This window comes from Prorops nasuta, unplaced genomic scaffold (assembly GCF_024137725.1).
Source record: "Prorops nasuta isolate Cenicafe-Biocafe unplaced genomic scaffold, Cenicafe_Pnas_1.2 PNAS00006, whole genome shotgun sequence".
In the NCBI taxonomy this organism is placed as follows: domain Eukaryota; kingdom Metazoa; phylum Arthropoda; class Insecta; order Hymenoptera; family Bethylidae; genus Prorops; species Prorops nasuta.
In genome coordinates, this window is record NW_027116803.1 from 1,378,196 (window position 1) to 1,396,716 (window position 18,521).

The 18,521-nt window shown below is 38.2% G+C and overlaps 1 protein-coding gene across 1 annotated transcript in view; it reads right to left on the reverse strand.

Annotated features, from left to right (window-relative positions):
* The window catches only part of nAChRalpha1 (nicotinic acetylcholine receptor alpha1), a 91,219-nt gene that overhangs the window by 39,550 nt on the left and 33,148 nt on the right, over window positions 1–18,521 (reverse strand). The window contains exon 2 of the mRNA XM_066728754.1: window positions 14,129–14,404. Within this exon, the coding sequence (XP_066584851.1) occupies window positions 14,129–14,386 (258 nt within the window). The 5' untranslated portion in view covers window positions 14,387–14,404. The remainder of the gene's footprint in view (window positions 1–14,128; window positions 14,405–18,521) is intronic.

An 18,521-nucleotide genomic window follows, 5' to 3' on the forward strand; every position in this document is an offset into this window, starting at 1 on the left:
ATAGTTTACATAGATAAGTAATATTGAAAATTATTTCGTAATATTTTACGAAATGGATTTCAGGAAAGAACAATATAATAAAATATAGATATAACGGTAAGAAAATCCGGATAATATAAAATTGAAGAAATCTCAAATAACGTTCGGTAAGAATTTTCTCCGATCTAATTCTTTCCCACATTCTGTGACATGAATATCGGAATAAAGCGTTAACAGAATTGGTAACAAAACTACGAAAGGGTAGTAATACAGAATTCTAAGTAGGTTATTGAAGATGGAGGCATAAAAATGGAAACCAGTATAGAACATTTACGAGAAAATGCATATTATGACGTTGTTAAAGTGGTATGGCTACAGATGTTTTATAAAATCCAAGAAAAGGGGACTGTGAAAATGAATGGTTTTTGTAACACACGAAGAGACAATAATCAGCAACGCGAGAGTGTGATCGAATGTCATCGAAAACAGCGGTCAGAAATTCCGCTAATCAAGTATACGTTCAACAATTTTCTGATTGTTGACGCGGAGTGTGCTACTGTCGAAATTGGAAATTCCTGGCCACAGTCCATGTGGAAAAGCAGGCAGAAAATTCATGCATAAATTTTGCACAGCCTGTAATTGCGAGAACACGGTTATCGTTTTGAAATGGTGCGTGCTTGTGAACCGTAACAATATCGGTACTTTCATAACTATAGGAGGTAGCTAGGAGTGCATTCGGCTGACACTCATTATGCATGCCACCAGATGCACCCAATGCTTTCGCCGGTGCTGGTCAATCAACGGCTATTTACCACGGGAGTCTGGATTCTCAAGAAAAATCTCCACACATTCCCTCTCAGTACTCGATAAACCGCAATAATTAAACCAATAAAAACATAAGACTTATAATTTTGAAAAAAAAAAACCTATAAGAATAAGTACTTATTTAATTTCAACGAAAATCCAAACAAATTAGAATCGACAGAATCGATTGAAAATCTTAATGAGAGCAAGGAAGGAGTGGAAAGCTCTTAATTGGAAAATTTAAGAGACCTACGCGTAAGGTTTGTGCATTGGATAAATTATCTAGAGAGTTGGAAGGTACCTATAGGATCACAACAATGAACGAAGAGAGGAATACGAAATTATTTGAAATTAATTAAGCAAAGGGAATCTAGGTAGGAGTTGATGGAACGTTCCAGGGGGTGGGAGGGGAGAAAGAGACTGTGTCGATTAAAATGTAAAGGGTGAACGATAATTTGGTTGGCATTCGTAGAAGCGGTAGTTATCGAGTTATCTGCATTGCGGGGGAAGGGTTGGTAAGGGAAGAGAGAGTTTTTGGGATAGCTGGTTAGAGGGGAGGGGATCTGTATCGGTGCGCACCTTTGTCGGCGTCGCGCGGCGTCGGTTCGTTGACCCGGCGTGGCGGCGTCGACGTCGACGTCGACGGCAGCGTCGCCGTCGGTTTGCAAGTGCAATCCGTTCGTTGCTATTACAGCAGCACGTCGCTTTTACGAGCGCTCGCAGTGCAATAATAACGCCAAAGGAGACCAAAAGAGGGTTGCAGGGGGATGCAAACACCCTAGCGACCCCCAATCCACGTTATTCCACTCGACCAAGCAGCGAATCAACAATCGGCACCGTCCAGTGCTCCTCATTAACCATCGCTAACTCCCCTCTCAGTCGGTTACACACACGCTGTATATACATATACTGACCTGTGATAAGACGAGTACAGCGAATTGTCACCGAAAAATCCATAATTTCGCATCAATATCACTCATTCTCGTACAAACTATATCAATTTGGCCCTCCAATTCTAATCCTTAATAACCCCTTATTATGGTGGAAACTCTCGGTGATTATCATTCCTAATTATAATCGTTACATAATGATTCGTGTAATTAGTAACGGTTTGTACGTTTCGTTTCCAACTAAGTTGTAATGAAGATTTTAATGGCTAATTGTTACATAAATCTCCATCGTTTCGTTCATTGTACATAACTAATTAGTGTAACGTTTGTGATTGGTTCGTGCGTTAGAAGTTTTTTACTTAGAAATATTTCTTGATTCCGACCAGAAGAGTTTAGTCACCTATATGGATTACAGTGCAGGTATTATGTCATTGTTGCTCTCGTAGAAGTTACAATTTTTCGACAAATAAAAAATCGATAGAAGGAAGAATGTACAAGGGGGGACGGAAACAAAAAGCACACTTTCAATGGTATTGCTGCATCAAATGTAGCCCCAGTTCGATAGTATTTCGTCAGTCTTCCGGATTTTTACCACGATCAAAGTACATCTATCTCGATATCTGTCGGCTCTACGTCGCTCTGTATATGTATAGAAGCCATTACACACACCTACATACACTAACGCCAGACTGCGTTCTTGTTTCATACAGATTCACGTATATGTACAGCTTCGGTAAGAGAGAAACAATAAAAGCTGAATAGTTGTAAAACCACTAGCCGATGAAATATTTTCCCGTGAGAAAATCAAATAAGTCTGATTTATGTTTATGTGTTAATCAATTAAATACGAAGCACCAAAGGAATATGGATTTTCACAACGACAAATCTCTGCTAAACAAGGAATGATAAAAATGGCAATATTTCTCTTTATTTCAATTGGTGCAGGAAAAATTATGGACAAAGTACACAGGTCGTTCGATATCGAATAGAATATTTTGGTGCAGATGAGTTAATGATAAATTATACATAGGTCTTTGCTTGAAAATCGACGTTCTTTTCTGACTTATCAGTCGTGTAGCAATTTCTTTGTTTCGCTTTGTCCAATTGGTATGGATGTAAATTCGAATTTGGAGCGGCAAGGCATCCGTCCGTATGTAACGATATCACATGTACCGAACAGTGTCATTACTGACTCGAACAGGCCTGACATGTCCGATAGACGTTTACTATAGATCGAATAAGCAACGTTAGCTGGTCCTATCAAACCACCTCTACGCGCTAACAGTCACCCTATAGGCTCGTATAACAATTTTCAAATCTTCGTTTTACCAGAGCCACTCTCTCATTAATTCGTTAAATAAGACTTTAATCATTTATATCTTTGTAAATTAAAGAGAAATCGTCATCTGCCACGCAGAGTAAAATCAATATCCCTTTTCAATATCGAGTACGAATACTGGGAATTACTGTTTCGTGCACATGATCAATCGTGAGTTAAAAAATAGTCTTGTTAAAGCTCTGTGTCAGTATTAAATATATTTCGTTTTCCAGTCAGAATTCCAAGTGTATTACCTAACCCATTCATGAAGCACTGACCAAGCATGGAGTTTGCCAATTGAAACCCCATGAGCCAAATTCTAATTTAACTTGATCCAATTCATTCTGATTTAATTGAATTGTGTCTATACAAGACTATCCAGAAGTACGTCCTACGATTAATCTTGGATTCGACGTGTCCAAAACTCGAGATAACACATGTTGCTAATTTCATGTTGTCCCAGCTTTCGTTCTACACCAGCTTCGCACTATCCCTCCTAAGGCGTTCCCTATTTTCCGGCTCAATTTAACAAAGCTTCGGTTTTAATCGAGCACAAGCACAGACTATATATATTCGTATCGATGGATTATATTGATAAGAGATTTGCAAATATACTGTCCTGAGCAATTAAACGAAACTCTGCAATGCTTGTCTTATCGCATTAAAAGTCTCTCGTTTAAATAAACCGATCGAGCAAAGTGTGGAAGTGGTGAAATGTTTGAATGAAGCAGGCGTTAATTGTAATGTATATAAGCGGCATATGAAAATGGATAAGGCGGGTGGGCGCTAGTTGGGCATTATCATTTTAAGAAGTTGGGAAAACTGATTAGCACGAGATTGCGAGTACCGCATAAGAAAGTCGAGGACTGAATGAAAAAAGGGAAAGAAAGTAAGAAAACGAGTGAGTGCAACTGGACTTGAAGCGAGTTAACAGTCGCGAGACTTAAATTCAAGACTGCACGGACAGTGACTCACACAAATACAGAAGTCCTTTCTGTTCATAATTCTCATTCTTATCCGTACACACGAACAATAGCGAACGTCGGTCCTTTCGCCTCTGACGAGACGATAGTGACTGCCTATTGTCGAGCTTCTATCGCATCGGCCAACTTTCGTTTCTCCTGCAATTCCACCCCCTCGCCCTCCCTTGTAACTTTCAACCAACCCTTCCTCGGAACGAAAGAAATTTAAAAAAATCTTTCCAAACCCTTGACAGCTCGTATAATTCCACCCATCCAATTCCCTAACAGAACCCTCTCTCTCTCTCTCTCTCTCTCTCTCTCTCTCACTCTCTCATTCATTCACGTTTTTACATGCGATTAAGGGAAATCAATTTATTAAGAAAAGGAATAAAACAAGAAAATACTAACCCCAGTTCGTTTCTCTTTCAATCGAATAACTATTCATCCATCGTAACAAATTCTATAACACCGAGACTTTCCAATAAGAAATGATGAATAAATTGTACAATTAAAGCTGACGTTGCAAAACTGATATCTGGAGAAAATTAAAGGACTGGAAGAGAGGCACAATTCGTAATTCAGAATTTTAATCTTCCAATCGACAGGCACTGGCAGCGGTGATTGGCTTCTCGAAGCTCCATCGGTACTTAGGCCACCATCGCTGCTGCTTCTATCCCCCTTCACGAATGTCAAATTGCATCGACGCCGTATCGATTTCGCGTTACTGAAAGTTACTAGAAGGGTATTACTTTGAAAGCCATTAACCCTACGCTACGAATCTGATGGCAGCAGATGCGTCGGAACCCGAAAATTGCCTGAACTTGCCCTGACGGCTCCGCTGATTGTAATCTATTTTGCGGTTCCCTCTCAGAATGCATTTTTTATCATGCAATTGTTAAAATCGATATCTACCGGTACCGAGACAACTCTGTGGAATCCATCTACCGAACGCGCCGTCCATTATTGATTTCCCATTGTACTTTCTTCATCCGCTTTAAATATCCGGTAATTAGAAGCATTTGCGAGATTCGCGCGTCCGTTCCATGCACACGAGGTGACTAAAACCCTGCTCGTCAATCTCAAATTTTCCTGCTGGAAATCGTAAAACTTTTACTTCGAGTCATCTTTTTTTATTTTCCGAATATTGCCTGGCTATCCAGTGTAATCTCCCATCGGACGAAGGAAAGCTTTTCTGTACGCAAAATGGTCTCCAATTAGCACGAGGAAATGCTGCAGGACGTGCAGTTACACTTAACAAAGACCTAGCTCGAAGAAAAGCTGATAGCTACGAGAGTAACAGCTATAATCGAGTTAGCAGTCGCGGTACAGTGGTTTTCAAGAGTCTGGGAAGAAGGACAAAAGAGGTACCAGCATATACACACCGTACCCATTGGCCATTTTCAGCTCTGGTCCCTCGTTTCAATGACACAGAGACACATGTATAATATACTCTTTAAAATAATGATTTTTTCATTGCAATAGCTAAAATATCTCATGGTGGATCTCGTACGCAATATTATCGTAAAAACACTTCATTAATCTTAATTACTTATATGATATTCAGGAATTTAATTCGTCCACTGAAATTGACCATTTTCATCGGGATGCAATATAATTATAACAATATGATTAATAACGTTCCATTTCTGTACATGACCAGTGATGGGAAATTTTGCCAATAATTCCACGTAATGACCCAATTATGTGAATGCGCTTGAATAATCTAATCATGACAAGAATTTTGGAAAATGTCTCGTGAAGATGACCCGTGATATCTGTCCGACTAAAATTGGAGAGTTCTACTTGACATGGGAACGATATACGAGTGCAATAATGAAGCGGCCAATTTGCGAAATAGATTCGAATAAATGGCTCTTAGAGAAATGCCACGTGGTCCGTGTCTGACTAGTTTAGCGATTTCCACTTAGCGATCCACACAGACACAAGCAGAGTCCGCGCATGAATAATTTAATCGAAAAGTGAATCTGGCAGTGAAAGCGTTTGAAAAATGACGTACGATAAATGTCGGGAAGTTAGTGGTGATTTCTACTTAAAGTACCATTGATGCCCGCATTGGATGGAAGGGACGCTCTTGCGATAGCTAAGTGGAAAAGAGATTTTTTTCACGTTTTCTCTCCTTTTACAGAGACGATCCACGATCGAGAGTGCAAAGTATGCGATTTGCAGTGGGAATCAGACGTAACGCGATGAGAAAATGGTGGATGGGAGGTAAGGTGGGAGATAGAGGATAGAGGGAGTGGTGGGAGAAGTAGTGAAGATAAGAGAGAAGGGTGTATCTAGGCAATGACTCCGCTAATGCATCAGGCAACGACACCTGCATATCTGCGGGCGCTCAGGCGTTCAGCTGCAGTATCGATTTTTGCGTAAAACGTGCAAAGGCGTATCTGCGCGCCTTCGAACCACAGAAATGCGCAATTTTTTCATCTTTAAAAACTCAAATTTTCATTTTTTTATAGTACAGATATCCATGCAGATTTGATTCTTGGCAGTAGCTATATAGTGTATTTAATTAGTAACTGCATTAGCATCGGTATTATTTGTATATTAATTGAAGGAACTCGATATATATAGATTCGATACAGTATAGTGTTATGGTATCTATATGGGAGATGACTAAATGAAAAATGAGGTTTGAAAAAGAAGGAAGAAGAGTCCAGTCGCATGACGATGATTCCCTGGAGAGTCATAAGATTACTAACGTATAGGTTTTATGACAGCTTATGTCGTTCCAAGTAACTGGATGCTTCAGAAATATATCGCAAGTGGTGACGAGGAGTAATGGAAAATTGGAAGAGCCCGGTATATCCGGTGGAACGTGAAAAGTTATATCAGTAACTTCGAAGGAAATGGCATATTAATCTGCGAGAGAGTGGCTGCATTGTAAAATAGGATATCTCAACACACGTTTCCTCTCATAGCCCAGGAAGCCTTTGGCTTGTCATATTAATAGTGACTTGAAACAAAGTTTTAGTAAATCCTATAAGAGCTGCTGTAGCCCTTCAAGTTCAACTTAATCGTAACTGACGTAATTTTACATAATTCCAAGAATACCTTAGGCAAAAGCAGATGTGAAACTTAGGTAAAAGACTTGGAAAAGGTAAACGTGGTTGTAAATAGTGCCCCACCCAACGTGAAATTAACAAACTTAACTCCTCTATCGTCTTGTCAAATGGGTCAAGTCGACTCAAATAACAATCTGAAAAGGACTTGCTTCTTCGTATTTCAGCAGGTTTCACTCCAGCTGAATCAATCAGTGTTCATTACAAAAATAGAAAAATGATCTATTTTCTAAATTTCGTATTAAATTCTTTACTAAATTTCTACAAAATTCTCCATGTGGAAAGAATCAGTCACGCAAATTCTGGAACATTAACTAGTATTACGTAGTAATTAACTTATTAACATAATCATTCTCTGGTTTATAGTACCATGTAACTTCTATATAACTAAAGTTTTATCACAACTGGTACTTTTCACACATAATATATTTGAACTCTAGTTGACATTACAGAAAAGAATGGAAAGTATAAAGGTATGATAGTGACGTGTATATCTATTTAACACAAGTATATCAATACACGAGAAGTAGTTGATAAACCTAAAAGTTCAGTTTCTAATTTATTCACGTTCTGAACCATGTAGGTATTTCTATAAAATATTCATTATAGAGGATAGTTATATGCATCGCAAACTCAATATTTACTGAATTGTTCATCACCGATTTCACGGAAATCAGGCCATTCAAATTCAACGTTATAAAACCATTAAATAACGGGCATAATTAAACATGAAATTCATCGAGCAGTAAATCAAAATTAGGCAAAACTCTTGTTCGTTGATTATTATTTATGAAAATAATCTCAACAAAACTCTACTTATTCCACATGTATGTCAATTGCATCATGCTTCGTGGAATTAATTCTCATAATGAATTATATAACCGAGAAAGTTATTGAATAATTAAATGTATCTATGTATTCCAATATCACATAACTTTAAGTAATTTTTCTTGTCAGTACATTATTGTGTTAAATGTGTGAATTACTTCTTCGAAATATACTTTAAGTTTGGTCCATTGCTATAAGCAGATATATAATTAATATATTATAATTGCAAAGTTTCGTGAAAGTCATAAAGTGCATTTAGCTGGTTGGTGAAACTCTAATAAGTTTACGTCGGCTCGATCTACAAGATATTGGGTAGATAAGCTATTTCACGTTGTAAAACAGTTAAATCTTAGGCGTAATTAATAACAAAGGAAGTTGGTTAAAAGTTTACCAAGTCGATCAATAGCATAGACCACAATTCAGTTGATCGAAGGCTGCATGACGAATAATCATTTCTCTTCTGTATTTCAGAGCAGGATATAACTTTGCCATAGTTTTCACGTACCAGCAACCACGGGTATCTGACTTCCAATTACCATCAATATCAGTGTCATATTTCTTTTAACCACAACACAAATATCCTTTCATAATTGCTTCCAGCAAACTTCTCCAACGAATCTCCGCTTGGAATATGAATTTTTCAATTATAATAAAAAGATTGATTACATTAACTCGCTTGAGAAGTGTGTTCATTGTAAAAATATAACCGCGCTTGAATTTAATTTGAATTGAAATTTCCAGGTCATTAATTAAGTTTATCGTAGTCGGTACAAGTCAATGGATACAGAAATTCAAAATCCAATCACCAAAGTATCGGTATAGCTACTTACTTTTACGCTTGGCGGATTCCAGTCATGATTACAGTTGAAATCCCACGTGGTTTAAAGCTTGCTCTCCAGTTTTATATTCGTCGTTTCTACCATTTTATTATTAACGTCAACGTTAGAGTTTATATGTGATTTTTGTATATTACTTTTCTTGACATTTTTCAGTTTATTTCATTGGAGGAAAATGGGGTAGCAATTAAACTCTGCATAGTTTTCACGAGCCAGTGGGCAATTGGCAACGTGTAGCGGCTGCATATCCACCCTCTTAGCTACTCGGTTACTTTCAGTTCGTTTCTATCAAGAATCTTGTTTGGCGTAGGCTTATTTCGCGAAACAGCGGGATTTCGAGGAGAGGCTGATCTTCTATTACCGAGTCCCCTCCGACAAGCTTGTTTCTAATTTTCCCAAGCGAAAACCCGTCTCTGCTCTTGTGGCTACACACGACTTCGCTCCGGCTAACGACCACAGGTTATTTCCTACAGTAAATCCCCCTTTGCCTTCGCCCATTTCATTTACCCTTTCCACTCTGATAATTTTCATACGAGTTTTCCACCATTTTAAAACGAATAGCCCTATTTCTGAATGAGCACGATCTTTTTGTAGGAAATACATGTAATTTTCAATTTCAATTTAATTATATACCGTTAGAAATAAAGCCCTGGCTGAAATGAGATGTTCTTTGGTTAGTGGAGCTTGATTTTTTATCAATTATTGCTCTTAATAGCCAACTGATGTTGTACTTAACGATTTAATAATGCAATGATTAATGGGAAAATATTGTTTGATTTAGGATTCAAATTGAAGGTATGTACAAAAGTTTATGTCATTAATAAGAAAGTTCCTCTTTTACATCATTTTCATTTTAACGAGCAAAAAGCTATCTTCGTTATCGCGTCATAGCTGTAACGACGATGGAACCAGACCCGTGTAATTCTACCTCAAGGAGAAACCTTATCGATACCCTTCTTATATATATATATATATATAGTCCCGTGAGATTTATTTCCTCTTCAACGAAACAGGCCAAGAAGATGAATTTGTAAAACTAGGTAAATCAACTTAATTGACAGAGCTCGAGTAAGTGGCATGTACAAATAGGGCGCATCGATAAAGCTCAATAATATAATTTAATCAATCTCTCCCTCTCTCTCTCTCTCTCTCTCTGTCTCTTCCTCCCTCTGAAATCTTCAAATTAGACTCCAATTGAAAATGAACTTTGTTCAAACGTATTGCAAGGTAGAAATAGTTATGGCAGAAAGGATAGGTATGAATTACGAAAGGAGAGATTTTATAGCTGATTGGCCAATTTGTGTATTTGATATATGCACAGGGGGTCGGTGTAAGAACGGTTTGCATAATGAGAAGAATTGGCAGTTGGTGAAAAAGCAAAAATTTGTGGACTCTCATTCCTAGGGAAATGGAGTGAATTAATTAAAAGAAGTATGGGCGGTGCGTTGGCGGGTGACACAATGCGGTAAATCATTCTCATCCACTTGAAGCTGCACTTCATTTCAGTGGTCCTACCCAGTGTCAGTGGTTCCCAGTCAGAGCGCTAGCTCCCAGCCTAATCATCTCAGCACCCTTCAATTACACCTGTCACGGAATGCCCACTTAAATTGAGTCTCAGGTGCTCTAATTGAAGTTCATAATTGGAAAGCTCACTACTTCAATATCGACAAAGCAATATGCCGCTTTGTCGAACGTTAAAAAAATCTCGCGACACAATATCTTCTCTCACTTTTGTAACCTTCAAACTATTTCACATTTGAATGCTATATTGGTACAAAAAAAATTATTGCGATGTAAATAGTGCAGAAATTAAAATTTTATATACTGTTGAAATTCTGCAAACAACTTGCAATTAGTATTATTTTCGTAGAATGTAATAAAAGTAGAAAATTGACTATTAGTTGATGTTACTGTGTGTACATGTAATATTTTCATTTTTATTTTCCAACCAGCTGAATGAGAAGCTCGATAGACTCATAAATCGCCACGGAGAACGCTAGCACGAAACAATAAGCTGGAAGAATGGAGAATCGAAAATTCGAAGGGAAATAAATTCGCGGCAGAAGTCGTTTCCGACCAAGTGGCTTTCACGCGGGTTGCTAAGGCCACCAAAATAATCGGTACACGTACGCTAAATTATAACGTTGCCTCCTTGCCTCAAGGTTTCTCCATAAAACATCATCAAGCAATGATTTGTTATAGAAAATATAATTGTGAAATCTAACATTTTTAATTATCAGAAAATTTAATGGCTTTCCTCCAATAAAAAATCAGGTAATATATTTAAGAGGAGAATCGAGATATGAAATGAAAAAAACTTGTTGTAATTAACTCGCTGGATAAAAATCTAATGAATCTAGGCTGATTATTGGATAATGGAGAAGATAAAGTAATCCGGCTGGTCCCAGAAGAGCCATGAGAGGCTGATTCGTGGTGTCGAGAGTCGGCCATTATTTACACGACCTCCTTTTCAAAGAAACAGCTTCTTCAATTCAAACCTATTCTCATCGGAAGTCCTTGGAGACTTTAGTTCACGCTGGGACTTCCCAGTAGCAAGATTGACGTTTACTTTCACCAGTCACGTAATCTGAACATACACAAACACACAAACCCTCCAGCTTTATGGTAGGTACTTGGATTTGACCGGAATCTTAAATCTTGTAATTCGATCAATGATATTACTATTAAACAATTCATTGTTAAGATAAATTACGAAGATGCAAAAGTTGAACGACCGAAGTAAGTTGATTCAACTCGACGACTAACATTTATCACTGAATTGTACACAAATAAAGTTTTATGAATTCCCGATGAAACGAACGATTAAATTAATAACTAAACAGAAATTGCATCTGGGAAGACTTTAAAATAATTGATGCATTTCCATCGATGTTTGTCGTAATAAGAAAAAGGGGAGAAAGATGATAAAAGGTATAAAAAATCTAATTGAACTGAGAAGAAATAAGCAAAGTAAAGTAAGAGTGAAAATAAGGATAAAGGGAGTACGACTAAGGAGTGGGAGGGAGAGGTATAAAAATTAGAGGTAAGAGAAAAACTGGTGGAAGAAGTAAAGAAAGAAAAGAAATAGGATTCTCGATGAATATGCAAACTCGCTGGAATGGAACTTTCGGGAAAGTTAAACGGTTCATCCGGTTGCTTGCCAAACGCCTCAAGTACCGCCTGTGCATACACTGCACGTGATACACGACGTTTACTACTTGCAGTAAGTACGTGCGCGCGCCTTCGACTTGCATGCACGTGTATGTCTTCCCATTCCACGAGCCCCAAACCCTCTCCCCAGTCCTTTCTGTTTCCATCTCCGCCAGACTTCACCTGCATTTGCAATGCTCAAAACATTATTGCTTCCCCAAAATCAATTTGTCTGCCTTTACCACAAAACCATCCGCCGCTCAAATATTCCAAAATTTCTGCATGTATAAGTCCAATTTCCTATACCCAGACCCCCATAATAGAAAATCGTTAATTTTGTTTGTTTATTGTAAAAGAAACAAAATTATCGTACCACTGTAAAATTAAATATAGAAATTTAAACAGCAATATTCCATATTGGCTGCTCGATTAATCATCATTGTTGCTGGGTTAAAAAATATTCGTCATGAATCCTTCGATCGCATTACCCGGTGTACGTATATGAATTTAAGTAAATGAAGTTACAGGGATCCAGCAAATTTTCTTGGTTGAATAATGCAAGGAGCATCCTGGCAAGTTGTTGAATATTGATCGTATCCCAGTCTTTTGGGAGAACTGGGCGTTGGCCTAGAGGTTTAGTGGAAAATCGTAAATCCGTGAAAAGGTAAATCGATCGATGCTGCACAAGCGAAATGATGGAACGTGACTGGTTAGATTTCAAACAAAACCAATAATTTTAAAGAGGGAAAGGGTGTGGTAGGTAAAAACTGTACACTACAGTGAAATACGCATAACGTGGATAGGCCGATATGTTTTGATAAACTAGTGTCACACTCGAAAATTATTGATATTTTATTAGGGGATACACACGTATTCTAGTTGAACGTATATGTAGCATTGAACGAAGCTTTTCTATTTCAAAGGGTTTGTTGGTTTAATTTACTAGTATATGTACTAGCTCCACCGCATTTAAACGCTGAATGTGTGCGTCGCAAAGGCCAAATGATAGTTCGCTTATTTTGTTGCCATGAAATGTTCAACCAACGATTGCGAGTCCCCCCAGAATCGTTCGATTCGACTGGGAAATTGTTTCGTAAATTTTACATGTATACAATCGCAAATGAGCTCGCCGCGCATTTCCGCATTAACTGGTGCTTACGACAGCGTGCAGGATTTACCAAAGACTCTTCTACCGCTTAAATTTCATGCATCGATTATGAATAAATCACAAACGTTATCGAGTTAATAATGAGATGCAACGAAGCAAATATTTCACCATTCCTAAAGTACTTCCGTCCTACGCGAAAGCCAGCCAAACGTTGAATATATAATTGAGTTTTACGATCAAAGTTAACGATAATTAGAAAATTCATTTATGGAGAGTGTAGGCGATTGATGAAAAGCGATGTGAAAATTTAGGGACCTGTGCGCAGCGATAAGGGATGCTTGATAGTTGGAGCATTCGGGAAATAGTTGTTCTTTCTTATCAGAGCGGCATTGACTAATGATAAGGTCGGCTTGTACATATTCAGTGGAAGGTCCACGTACTTGCGGCGACAAGTCGGATTCCGAGAGGTTCTACCCGGAAACGTAGCTAATTTGCAGGTTAAGTGATCCGTGACATTCGAGCCATCAATTGGCATAATCTGATTGTGAGCAAATCAATCGTGTCGGAGTCGAGGCTCCGGGTTGCTCGTTCCTCGACAAAATCGATTATTATAATTACGCAGTTGTTTCACGAGCCGTGCACTTGCTTATTGCCACGTATCTGCCACGTTACAGATTCGCCTCTGGCGCGTTACGGCGGGACACTTTTGTGTCCTTACCTAATAATTAACGCAATCCAGTCTCGATCATTTCCATTGCATTGGCAGCCACGAAGCTCGTTATCTTTCGGTACAGATTGTCAGCTTTCTCGAGCGTTTAAAATAAACGATCGCTCCAGCTCTATATACGAGAGTGAATATATACATATATATAGTTGGAAAGAGGGTGGCGCTGAAATTAATTAATAGAGTCGGAAATTGTTCCCTTAATCGTGGAGGAGAGGGATTATATCGAGAAATCTGATAACGGAAGGTTACAGGGGCGAAGAAGTTGGGAAGGGTGGGGGGGAGGGAGAGGAACTTGAGATTCCCTGGTGGAAAACAAGAGGCGGATGAGGAATAGGATATCATGTGGGTTGTAAGGGGTGAATGGAGAAGGGGTATAGGAAGGTTATATTGTGTATAGTTCGAGGCTATTCATGTGGCTGATAATGGGTTAAGTGGGGTCTACTCACAACGTCGATGAGCTGGGAGAGCCGTAGTCCCATTTTGACAGTGAGGCGATCGCTGTTATTACCAACTGGGCGGATGAGGCGGTTGTAGTTCGACAGCAGGTCGTCGTAGAGACGCTTTGCTTCCTGATTGGCCGAGGCACCCGGAAACGGGGCAACGAGACAGGAAATGGCCGTCGCCATCGCCAACAATCCGCCCAACCTGGACCACCATTGCCACCAACCTTTCCCACCGTCGTTCGTCCAAGCATCCCTAAGCATCGTACGCCTTGTCCACCCCTGAAATAAGAACAAACCGATGGATTAAGTCACTTTGGTACTTTCAAATTTGCTGCAGAGCAAATCATTGAATATTGCACTAAAGAATGGTCTAACTTGGTCTTAACAGTGCATTCTTCGAAATTGTATAAAATTCTGTATATTGTAAATTGTATACATTTTGTTTTGAAATGGAATTTTGTTTTAGAGTGAAAAGGGAAAGAAAGGACCCGTGCCAATGCTATTTGCAAAGGGAAAGGGATACGCATTGGATATAAAATACGATGTCACTGCAAAAGGATCGATGCAATTTCTGAGTAATCGCATTTTATGGTTACTTTGGCAAACACCTCTCTCCCAACTCTCGGTATCAAACGACTCGCTAACTGAACCGTAAATCAAACCTTGCGGATCGCCTCTCTCCGATGTATCGATCTTGAAAATACTTAACAAGCAAATAAATCGTCCGATTATGCGTAACGAGCTTTGGTCAAGGGTCGAACTTTGCTTCGTGTTGCAACAGATCCATTTCTGCAGTGGAAAACGAAATGATCCTCGAGTTCCTTTCACTTAAATAGGATAAATATTTTAGATTGATATGTTAAAATGTATCGATGCTCATTGATTCATTTCACGATATGCAGATCTTCCCCAATTTGTCTAAAAACAAAGTTTTATCGGTTTAAGCTCGGAGAGCTGCAGTTAACGAAGGGTTTATACGAGAGCAGCAATAAATTATTATCAAGCACATTGACTCTTAGGGGTGTTCTTAATCGGAACGTTTCTGAATTTCTGAGTGTCGATCCTATAAAACAGCTTTTGAACAAACATCATAAATCAACAGGGTCCTACACAGCTACTAGGGATGTGCTGAAACGTCGAATGAAATTCGTATCTGTAAAAACATTGAAACCATCTTCCTTCCATTGGTGGAAACGATTGAGTAAACATCTATATATAAACGTAGCCTATCGTTTTTGATGCAACATCAATCAATCTGGAACCACAAAAAAATATTTCCTATTTCATGCAAAAATCCTAATCGGTTAAAGCTCTCGGTTAAATTTTGGCTAAACCTGAATTTAAAGCACAAGAATGACTAATAGTTCAGAAAATATTTAAGAAAACAGGTCGATAAGAGCTTTTAGGGAAATCATGCATAATGCGTCATTTAATTTTTCTTGCGAATTCCCGCCTATGGTAAGATGCAGCCAGGCTATCGGACAAGGACATTTAGCATTTATAATATAGATATAGAAGGGAGTAGAGAGAAGAGTATAACCGTTCATAAAGAACAACTTCAACAGCATTGTTGTATCCCTGAACCAGCAGAGGGAACTGACTCTTCAAGAACTTTTACCGCTTTACTGCTGATCCAATGCTTCTTCCACCAATAAGACAGCACCGGTGCCAAGATCTATACTTTACATTAAAATTTCTACTCGATGCTGCACAAGAAAAAACTTTACCTATAAATAACATTAATACAAACAAATGATAAATTATTGCAACGTGTTTTTTTTAAAGCTTCCTTGTTAAATTTTTTGTAACAGATCAATACAAAATTTCTATATATATATATATTTAAACTAGTGGTTTTATTTTATTCCAGTGTATTTTTAGACGAACAAAATCCATGAAGGGGATGAAAAGAGAAGAGGATGAACAGAAAGGGGGATGAGAAAAACGGTTGATTGTGAAATGGAAAGCGTGGGTGGCCTTGTACGTGGGTTGAGCTCTCAACGGACACAACCACCACGTAGCTAAAGTCAGACAGCAAAACTCACTGCTATTGATCCTCAACTCCATAGGTCACTACTTAATCACGTCATGGCTCAAAAACTAATTTGTTCGGTATAATAATATCGTTTAAAGATGCACGAAGCGTGTACTATAATTTATTAAATTGACAGAACGAGTCTCAACGAGGTAAACTTTATTCCAGAAGAAGAAATCCGAATTGAATTATAGTGAGGGTAAGTAAAGGGATTTAACAGAAAAATAAGGCTACGAATGTATACTAGTTTAGGTATATAGCATCCTTCTGTAACAGCAGTATATGGAAGATTTTGTAGTACTCAAGTACAGCACAGTTGACTATGGCAAAATTATAAAATTTCATTTGATTTAAGTATAAAACCTAGTTTATGAGTTTATCTATAAGAAAAAATTACATTTATAAAGCACAATGAAAGTAATTAAATTGTAAAAATCAACGTTCTAAAATTTTATTGAATAAGATATGGTAAAATAAGTGCATAAGCGCCACAATGAAATAAGACGATTTTGTGTATTCTTCGGTGTTACAGAAACACTCTGTTACTGTATAGAGGAGTTACCAGAAGTGAGAAAAAATGAATAGCGACGCGATAAGGTAACGAACGGAAACCGTAGGCGTAGGTTGTTTATAGGTATCCATCTTGGTCACATGCCATTTTTCATTTGCTAATATAGAAAAGTAGTTTATCAGAGCGGTCTGGACGATAAAAGCGACCGGCTGGGACACGAGACGAGACGATAAAAGTTCCTCAAGAGCATCCGCAGAGAGAGTCTCCCTTGCGATACTCGCTGTCGACCAGCCAGCATACAGCTACGTCATTCCGTCGCCATTTATGACAGGTTTTACTTCGTCCCGTGTTTAGATAACTGACTTCCAGCGTGCCTTCGAGCCGTTAAATCATATTTCAAAGCTCGCGTCCTTCCTTCCTAAAGTAATTTCTCACTGGACTGGATTTTTCCGAAAGAATGACCGTTACTTTTAACCTTTATAACAGTCGTAAAATGATCACTGATGAAAATCTGTAGTACTGGTCAACGATTACGACACGTTTCATTTCCGGTATCGAAGCTACGTTGGGAAGATAATATGGCCAAACAGGGTGAGTACCATGGCATCAAGTGGTTTGCACAACAGTGACTGGATACACGTTGAGAAAGTGGGTATAATGGAAGCAATAATGAGACGTGACCACCGTCATCCATCAAGCTGCATCAGGAAACCTCTGCCTCGTTCTAGAGTAACCCTGAGAGCATCCTATACCCACAAATTCCAATACAATCTTTTTCCCCCATCACCACATTGATACCAATCAAACAGATCTCGTCTTTCATCAGAGAGACAAAATTGTATTAAAAACACCAGTGTAAAGTTAGCACCCCAAATTTTAAAACTGGGAAAAAACCAAATAGTTCTAGTAGCACCCGGATAAGTTCTACAGTTCTTTGCTATTTTTCAAAAAAGTTCTGCAGATTGAACTCGAAAAACTATAAAAAGGTGATTTGGGGTGGCAACTTCATATTCTCTAATATTAAAACGCTTATATGCTTTAAAATAAAAGTTCTATCGATAAAAACTAGTAGACATAGTTATAGAACTCTTTAGGGTGCCATCAGAACTCTAGTTAAAAATCGAAAATTAAAAAAAAAATTTGTTTTATTTTCAATTTTTAACTAGAGTTCTGATGGCACCCCAAAGTGTTCTATAACTACGTCTACTAGTTTTTATCGATAGGACTTTTACTTTAAAGGATATAAGCGTTTGAATATTAGAGAATGTGAAGTTGGCACCCTAAATCATCTTTTCATAGTTTTTCCACCTCAATCTGCAGAACTTTTTTTGTAAAATAGCAAGGAGCTGTAGAACTTAACCGGGTGCTACTAGAGCTGTGTGATTTTTTCCCAGTTTTAAAATTGAGGGTCCTAATTTCACTCTGGTATTAAAAACAAAGAAAAGCGTGTGTGTGAGTGAAAATGAGAGGAAGCAGGATTGTTATATATTTGGTATGCTGGGTATTTAACTCGATTAAGTAGCGAGTCCATATAACTGATCAGACCGATTTGCTTTTTCTAGCAGACTTCAAGGTCCAATGCACAAAAACTGGCTAATCCGATATAGAGAACGATTGATACGATCAATCGCATAAAAAATGAAATGTTACGAATACGTCAATCGCGTGACGTAATGGCAATCATCTATACTATAATTTATTACACTTGGTACAGTTTCGCGTCAAAGTTTTATCGACTATCGAAAGTACGTTACCACAAGCAGATTTTTTATTTATCGCTATATTCCTTCTCCAACTTTCCAAAGCAACGTAAATTTCTGTACTCTACGAATAGCCTTGAAATTAAACGT